General features: G+C 40.0%; 1 protein-coding gene across 2 annotated transcripts in view; it reads right to left on the bottom strand.

Annotated features, from left to right (window-relative positions):
- The window catches only part of LOC108280417 (ATP-binding cassette sub-family D member 3), a 17732-nt gene extending 8311 nt beyond the window's left edge, over window positions 1-9421 (bottom strand). The window contains exons 1-10 of one of the 2 annotated variants that reach the window (XM_053673669.1): window positions 9282-9421; window positions 9017-9041; window positions 8829-8927; window positions 8644-8732; window positions 8033-8102; window positions 7732-7829; window positions 7523-7646; window positions 7161-7217; window positions 3875-4017; window positions 3490-3559 (exon numbers count right to left, since the gene is read on the bottom strand). In XM_053673669.1, the coding sequence (XP_053529644.1) occupies window positions 3490-3559; window positions 3875-4017; window positions 7161-7217; window positions 7523-7646; window positions 7732-7829; window positions 8033-8102; window positions 8644-8732; window positions 8829-8927; window positions 9017-9041; window positions 9282-9397 (891 nt within the window). In that variant the 5' untranslated portion in view covers window positions 9398-9421. The remainder of the gene's footprint in view (window positions 1-3489; window positions 3560-3874; window positions 4018-7160; window positions 7218-7522; window positions 7647-7731; window positions 7830-8032; window positions 8103-8643; window positions 8733-8828; window positions 8928-9016; window positions 9042-9281) is intronic. The other variant, XM_053673670.1, reaches the window with a different exon arrangement.
- Between the last annotated feature and the right edge of the window lie 605 nt (window positions 9422-10026).

Genomic DNA, 10026 nt, shown 5'->3' with positions numbered 1-10026 from the left:
ACTCAAACACTCACTCACTCACTCAATCAATCACTCACTCACTCAATCAATCACTCAATCAATCAATCACTCACTCACTCAATCAATCACTCACTCACTCAAACACTCACTCACTCACTCAATCAATCACTCACTCACTCAAACACTCACTCACTCAAACACTCACTCACTCAAACACTCACTCACTCACTCAATCAATCACTCACTCACTCAATCAATCACTCAATCAATCAATCACTCACTCAAACACTCACTCAATCAATCAATCACTCAAACACTCACTCACTCACACAATCACTCACTCACTCACTCAATCAATCACTCACTCAATCAATCACTCACTCAATCAATCACTCACTCACTCAATCACTCACTCACTCAAACACTCACTCACTCAATCAATCACTCACTCACTCAATCAATCAATCACTCACTCACTCACTCAATCAATCAATCAATCACTCAATCAATCACTCACTCAAACACTCACTCACTCAATCAATCAATCAATCAATCACTCACTCACTCAATCAAACACTCACTCAATCACTCACTCAATCAATCAAACACTCACTCACTCACTCACTCAATCAATCACTCACTCACTCAATCACTCACTCACTCACTCACTCAATCAATCACTCACTCACTCAATCAAACACTCACTCAAACACTCAATCAATCAATCAATCACTCACTCACTCACTCAAACACTCACTCACTCACTCAATCAATCAAACACTCACTCACTCACTCACTCACTCAATCAATCAATCACTCACTCAATCAAACACTCACTCACTCACTCAATCAATCAATCAATCACTCACTCACTCAATCAAACACTCACTCAATCACTCACTCAATCAATCAAACACTCACTCACTCACTCACTCACTCAATCAATCACTCAAACACTCACTCACTCAATCAATCACTCACTCAATCAAACACTCACTCAAACACTCAATCAATCAATCAATCAATCACTCACTCACTCACTCAAACACTCACTCACTCAATCAATCAAACACTCACTCACTCACTCACTCACTCACTCAATCAATCACTCACTCAATCAATCAAACACTCACTCACTCAATCAAACACTCACTCAAACACTCAATCAATCAATCACTCACTCACTCACTCACTCAAACACTCACTCACTCAATCAATCAAACACTCACTCACTCACTCACTCACTCACTCAATCAATCAATCAATCACTCACTCAATCAAACACTCACTCACTCACTCAATCAATCAATCAATCAATCACTCACTCACTCAATCAAACACTCACTCAATCACTCACTCAATCAATCAAACACTCACTCACTCAAACACTCACTCAATCACTCACTCAATCAATCAAACACTCACTCACTCACTCACTCACTCACTCACTCACTCACTCACTCACTCACTCAATCACTCACTCAATCAATCAAACACTCACTCACTCACTCAATCAAACACTCACTCAAACACTCAATCAATCAATCAATCACTCACTCACTCACTCAAACACTCACTCACTCAATCAATCAAACACTCACTCACTCAATCAATCAATCACTCACTCAATCAAACACTCACTCACTCAATCAATCAATCAATCACTCACTCAATCAATCACTCACTCACTCACTCACTCACTCACTCAATCAATCACTCACTCAATCAATCAAACACTCACTCACTCAATCAATCAATCACTCACTCACTCACTCACTCAATCACTCACTCAAACACTCACTCACTCAATCAAACAATCACTCACTCACTCAATCAATCAATCACTCAAACACTCACTCACTCAATCAATCACTCACTCAAACACTCACTCACTCGATCAATCAATCAATCACTCACTCACTCAATCACTCACTCACTCAATCAATCACTCACTCACTCAATCAAACACTCACTCAAACACTCACTCACTCAATCAATCACTCACTCACTCACTCAAACACTCACTCACTCACTCACTCAATCACTCAATCACTCACTCAATCAAACACTCACTCACTCACTCACTCACTCAATCAATCACTCACTCACTCAATCACTCACTCACTCACTCAATCACTCACTCAATCAAACACTCACTCACTCACTCACTCAATCAATCACTCACTCACTCACTCACTGACTCAATCAATCAATCAAACACTCACTCACTCAATCAATCACTCACTCACTCAATCAAACACTCACTCACTCACTCACTCACTCAATCACTCACTCAATCAAACACTCACTCACTCACTCACTCACTCAATCACTCAATCACTCACTCAATCAAACACTCACTCACTCACTCAATCACTCACTCAATCAAACACTCACTCACTCACTCAATCAATCACTCACTCACTCAATCACTCACTCACTCACTCAATCACTCACTCAATCAAACACTCACTCACTCACTCACTCAATCAATCACTCACTCACTCACTCACTGACTCAATCAATCAATCAATCACTCACTCAATCAATCAATCAATCACTCACTCACTCACTCACTCAATCAATCAAACACTCACTCACTCAATCAATCAATCAAACACTCACTCACTCACTCAATCACTCACTCACTCAATCACTCACTCACTCACTCACTCAATCAATCACTCACTCAATCAAACACTCACTCAATCAAACACTCACTCACTCACTCACTCAATCACTCAATCAATCAATCACTCACTCACTCAATCAAACACTCACTCAAACACTCACTCACTCACTCACTCAATCAATCAATCACTCACTCAATCAAACACTCACTCACTCACTCACTCAATCAATCACTCACTCACTCACTCACTCAATCAATCACTCACTCACTCACTCAATCAATCAATCACTCACTCAATCAAACACTCACTCACTCACTCACTCAATCAATCACTCACTCACTCACTCAATCAATCAATCACTCACTCAATCAAACACTCACTCACTCACTGACTCAATCAATCAATCAATCACTCACTCAATCAATCAATCAATCAATCAATCAATCACTCACTCACTCAATCAAACACTCACTCACTCACTCACTCAATCAAACACTCACTCACTCACTCACTCAATCAATCACTCACTCAATCAATCAAACACTCAATCAATCAAACACTCACTCAAACACTCACTCACTCACTCACTCACTCACTCAAACACTCACTCAAACACTCACTCAAACACTCACTCAAACACTCACTCAAACACTCACTCACCCAATCATTCACTCACTCACTCTCTCACTCACTCAAACACTCACCCAATCACTCAATCAATCACTCACTCAAACACTCACCCAATCACTCACTCACCCAATCATTCACTCACTCACTCACTCACTCGATCAATCAATCACTTAAACACTCACTCAAACACTCAATCACTCACTCACTCACAGTCCATTACACCATCAACAAATGAATGAATGAAGTGATGGTGTGTGATTGGTACCAGTTTGTGGAAAGTTTGATGGATGTTGATCTTTTCTCTTTGGCCACCATTGTAGAAGGCTATTTCCTCACTACACACACACACACACACACACACACACACACACACACACACAATCACAGTGTTTAGGATGTAATCCATCACTCTTACACATCAGCATGCTCCTGTGTCCCCCATTAGTGTCTGTGTGAGTGTGTATGAATGTGAGAGTGTGTGAGTGTGTGTGAGTGTGAGAGTGTGTGTGCGTGTGAGAGTGTGTGTGTGTGTGAGAGTGTGTGTGTGTGTGTGTGTGTGCATGTGAGAGTGGGTGTGTGTGTGTGTGAGTGTGAGAGAGTGTGTGTGAGTGTGAGAGTGTGTGTGAGAGTGTGTGTGTGAGAGTGTGTACCTGTTAGTAATTAGCCGGGAGTTTGTGTATCTGAATTCTCCTTCATGTTTCTGTTCAGTTGCAGTCATTTTCCCGATCGGCCGCCGCAACCACGTCAACAACAGACCAGAGAACACCAGATAACTCAACAAAGCAACTGGGCCCTAAACACACACACACACACACACACACACACACACACACACACACACACACACACACACAGATAAAGAGCATGTCAGTGTTTTCACTGCAGTTCACTTCACACTCAGTAAGGGGCGCTAAACACCACACACTGCTGCTACAGTAAGAGGTGTGTGATATTAGTGTAGATGATGATGATGATGTTGATGTAGAAGATGATGTAGATGATGATGGTGTAGATGATGATGGTGTAGATGATGATGGTGTAGATGATGGTGTAGATGATGATGTAGATGATGATGGTGTAGATGATGTTGGTGTAGATGATGTTGGTGTAGATGATGTTGGTGTAGATGATGATGGTGTAGATGATGTTGGTGTAGATGATGATGGTGTAGATGATGATGGTGTAGATGATGATGTAGATGATGATGGTGTAGATGATGTTGGTGTAGATGATGTTGGTGTAGATGATGTTGGTGTAGATGATGATGGTGTAGATGATGTTGGTGTAGATGATGATGGTGTAGATGATGATGGTGTAGATGATGATGATGCTGTAGATGATGTTGGTGTAGATGATGGTGTAGATGATGATGATGCTGTAGATGATGTTGGTGTAGATGATGGTGTAGATGATGATGTTGATGTAGATGATGTTGGTGTAGATGATGATGGTGTAGATGATGTTGGTGTAGATGATGTTGATGCTGTAGATGATGTTGGTGTAGATGATGGTGTAGATGATGATGTAGATGATGATGGTGTAGATGATGATGGTGTAGATGATGATGTAGATGATGATGGTGTAGATGATGATGGTGTAGATGATGGTGTAGATGATGATGATGCTGTAGATGATGTTGGTGTAGATGATGTTGGTGTAGATGATGATGGTGTAGATGATGTTGATGCTGTAGATGATGTTGGTGTAGATGATGGTGTAGATGATGATGTAGATGATGATGGTGTAGATGATGTTGGTGTAGATGATGTTGGTGTAGATGATGTTGGTGTAGATGATGATGGTGTAGATGATGATGATGGTGTAGATGATGTTGGTGTAGATGATGTTGGTGTAGATGATGATGGTGTAGATGATGTTGGTGTAGATGATGATGGTGTAGATGATGTTGGTGTAGATGATGTTGGTGTAGATGATGCTGTAGATGATGTTGGTGTAGATGATGTTGGTGTAGATGATGATGGTGTAGATGATGATGGTGTAGATGATGATGATGTAGATGATGATGGTGTAGATGATGATGATGCTGTAGATGATGTTGGTGTAGATGATGGTGTAGATGATGATGTTGATGTAGATGATGTTGGTGTAGATGATGATGGTGTAGATGATGTTGGTGTAGATGATGATGGTGTAGATGATGTTGATGCTGTAGATGATGTTGGTGTAGATGATGGTGTAGATGATGATGTAGATGATGATGGTGTAGATGATGATGGTGTAGATGATGATGGTGTAGATGATGTTGGTGTAGATGATGGTGTAGATGATGATGATGCTGTAGATGATGTTGGTGTAGATGATGATGGTGTAGATGATGTTGGTGTAGATGATGATGGTGTAGATGATGATGTAGATGATGATGGTGTAGATGATGATGGTGTAGATGATGATGTAGATGATGATGGTGTAGATGATGTTGGTGTAGATGATGATGGTGTAGATGATGATGTAGATGATGATGGTGTAGATGATGTTGGTGTAGATGATGATGATGCTGTAGATGATGTTGGTGTAGATGATGGTGTAGATGATGATGGTGTAGATGATGTTGGTGTAGATGATGATGGTGTAGATGATGTTGGTGTAGATGATGATGGTGTAGATGATGTTGGTGTAGATGATGGTGTAGATGATGATGGTGTAGATGATGATGGTGTAGATGATGATGGTGTAGATGATGATGTAGATGATGATGGTGTAGATGATGTTGGTGTAGATGATGATGGTGTAGATGATGATGGTGTAGATGATGATGGTGTAGATGATGTTGGTGTAGATGATGATGGTGTAGATGATGATGTAGATGATGATGGTGTAGATGATGATGGTGTAGATGATGATGTAGATGATGATGGTGTAGATGATGTTGGTGTAGATGATGTTGGTGTAGATGATGATGTAGATGATGATGGTGTAGATGATGATGGTGTAGATGATGATGTAGATGATGATGGTGTAGATGATGTTGGTGTAGATGATGATGGTGTAGATGATGTTGGTGTAGATGATGATGATGCTGTAGATGATGTTGGTGTAGATGATGGTGTAGATGATGATGGTGTAGATGATGATGGTGTAGATGATGATGGTGTAGATGATGATGTAGATGATGATGGTGTAGATGATGGTGTAGATGATGGTGTAGATGATGTTGGTGTAGATGATGGTGTAGATGATGTTGGTGTAGATGATGGTGTAGATGATGATGGTGTAGATGATGTTGGTGTAGATGATGTTGGTGTAGATGATGGTGTAGATGATGGTGTAGATGATGTTGGTGTAGATGATGGTGTAGATGATGATGGTGTAGATGATGTTGGTGTAGATGATGTTGGTGTAGATGATGTTGGTGTAGATGATGTTGGTGTAGATGATGTTGGTGTAGATGATGATGGTGTAGATGATGTTGGTGTAGATGATGATGGTGTAGATGATGTTGGTGTAGATGATGGTGTAGATGATGATGGTGTAGATGATGTTGGTGTAGATGATGTTGGTGTAGATGATGTTGGTGTAGATGATGATGGTGTAGATGATGATGATGCTGTAGATGATGTTGGTGTAGATGATGGTGTAGATGATGATGGTGTAGATGATGTTGGTGTAGATGATGATGGTGTAGATGATGTTGGTGTAGATGATGTTGGTGTAGATGATGATGGTGTAGATGATGATGATGCTGTAGATGATGTTGGTGTAGATGATGGTGTAGATGATGATGGTGTAGATGATGTTGGTGTAGATGATGATGGTGTAGATGATGTTGGTGTAGATGATGATGGTGTAGATGATGATGATGCTGTAGATGATGTTGGTGTAGATGATGGTGTAGATGATGATGTTGATGTAGATGATGTTGGTGTAGATGATGATGATGATGATGATGATGGTGGTGTAGATGATGTAGAAGCTCACCTCGCCTCCGGATGCTGTGGTCAGTTTGAGGAGGTAAATGACGATGTCAAGTAGAGGCTAAAACACATCACATACAGGATGATTATTATTATGCTAATATTATGCAATTATGCAAATAATAATCCTGCTGATAATAATTATAAGGTGTCTCACACATTCATCACGTCCTGCTCTTACACACACACACACACACACACACACACACACACACACACACACACACAGCTTCAGAGATATTCTGTGTAATACTTTAGTGCACAAGCGTTAGGGAGTAAGGTGTAGGTGTGAGAGCGTGAGCTGCAGAGTGTACAGTGTAAGGGCGTAGTGCTCAGTGTGTGATTTGAGACACAGCTGCTGCTCACCTTGCTGATGTTGGAGTACAGGTCCACCACGCTGTTACAGAACCGTTCCACATCCTGTGTCAGCAGCTGGTCCGGATTCATGATGCGATTATCCACATTCCCCATTTTGTAGTAGGTGAAGCCTCTGTGAGGAAAATAACGAGCGTGTTTTTCTGATTTTCACCCTCACACGCTGCAACAGCGGCTCGCTGCGTGTCAGCAGTACATACCTGAGGTAGTGTGTGTACAGGTGATCTGTGAGCCTGACACGGAAGCACAGCTTCAGCTTGTTCAGTCCCAGTTTCAGAAAATTATTCACTAATGAGATCTGATTCCATAAAACACACCAGAGAGAATCATTACATGGCTCCAAGAGCACTGTTACAGCACGGAGTGGATTTACATATTATTATTATTATTATTATTATTATTATTATTATTATTCAAAGCTGCAGTACCACGGATCAGCCACAAGATGACGCAAGACACCTTAATACATTTATTAATGTAATTAGTAAATCACACACTTACAAGTGGCATAGCAGCCATGAAGTTAAATAAATAGGTTCTGAATGCTTTTGTTGATCGTCCAATGATTGCACTGCACACACACACACACAGACACTCAGTTACACCACGTGCAAAGAAATGTATAATGTGTTCACACACACACACACACACACACACACACACACACACACACACACACACTCTCGCGCTCTCTCTCTCAGAGAACTGAAAAAACAGGTTTTACAGGTTAGGTGAGACGGAGTGTTCAGTCTTGATTCTAACCTCATTTTACCACTCGCACACACACACGGGATACAATTTAATATATAATGTGGCTATATAATATAATAGCCGCCATTTAACAACTGTATAATATATGTATGTTTTAAGATATAAAATTTCGTACATACAAAATAAACAAATAATCACACAGATGTCTAATAAAGCACTGATTTAATGGAAAATATTATTAAAATATATATATTGCTAATATTTTGCATGTTGCATTTTTTTGTACTTTAATTGTTTTGACTATGCAAATGTTCCATGTACTTAGCATATAATTAAAGAGTTATTAATCACGAATAATGCTCATTAGTCCTTTCCATATATTATAGATATTAAATTCTCACCTCTCGATCATGGTGCCGTTGTGGATCATCCAGACATCGCAGTACGTTCGAGCCAGAAGCATGGCAGCGATGAGCACCAGATACCCCGACTACACACACACACACACACACACACACACACAGTTTCTTTAATAAACTGGTTATAAAGCATGTAATCACCAGTTCACTTCTTTACGTCTCTTTACCTCTTTACAGAACAGCTGCGGAATCAAAACCTTCAGGATCTTGTAGATGCGAGAGACGAAGAGTTGATCCACAGTGGCTTTGTCCTTCCTGCCATCCTGCTGAAAATCATTTCAATTAACCCTTATAAATGTGTAGAAACACAGCAGAATCGTTTAAAATGTGTGTACAGTGTGACATGGAGCCTCACAGATGAGTCTGAATTCCTGTTAGACCTGCAGAGAGAAATCAAATTAAAAGATTGCATGAAGGATTTGTTCAGTTCTCCTCAATAAATCAGTTACAGAAACCCTACAGTGTGGCAGATTAAATACTAAAGCAGATAAACCTGAAAAGTGAATCAGATCCTCACCATTAGTGTAGAGACAGAACACACTCTCTCACACTGATCCTCTGTCTCTCTCACACATTCTCACTAATCATCATCATCATCATCAAACACACACGTATCTCACCTGTTATTGAACTGTGAAGCTCGTCGCCTGTGTTTGAGCAGACAGAAAGAGATTAAGGCTAAAGCACCTGTGATGGAGCAGCTCCTGCCTGTCAGGTACTTACTCACAGCCGCCATCTTTCATCTGTAACGAGGAAGACCGGGCCATAAGAGCAATAAGAGCTCGATCTTTACTCTTTACACAGACTTTCTTCATACAGCCTCAAATGTTAGTTAGATTAGATTCAACTATCGAATTAAATATTTCTTATGGAGCAGAAAGTGTGGAGTAAATTTACTTTGTGTTACTGAAAAGTATTCGTGCTTATTCGCTTCCGCGATACTTTTATTTTGGAACAACACATCTTGAGTGCAAATGATGTGCAGTAACACCTTACGCCACTAGATGCCGCCAGAGACACATCAATGAGGCGTGTTTAATTTACATGCATATGTGCCAATAAAGTTTATAAAACTCTGAATAAATATGCACAATTACTTCACTAGATAAATAAACAATTAATAAACGATTGTGTTTGAAATCAATTGCATTTTTGTGTAGTTACATACAGAAGTGTAGTTTGTGTAGTTACGTACTATGTTGCATACAGAAGCATACATTTATAGAATTTATTTGATAGACTTTATATAATATTAAATGATTCAGTGAACTTCACAGTGATTATTGAGCTAAAAATATTCAATGTACTCTATAAATCGCTATGCTGTGCGAAACGTGTATTCAAATCAAAATAACGTTGTACATA

This window comes from Ictalurus punctatus, chromosome 20 (assembly GCF_001660625.3).
Source record: "Ictalurus punctatus breed USDA103 chromosome 20, Coco_2.0, whole genome shotgun sequence".
Lineage (NCBI taxonomy): Eukaryota > Metazoa > Chordata > Actinopteri > Siluriformes > Ictaluridae > Ictalurus > Ictalurus punctatus.
Note: the sequence above shows the minus strand (reverse complement) of the source record. Positions and strands in the feature narration are given on the sequence as shown.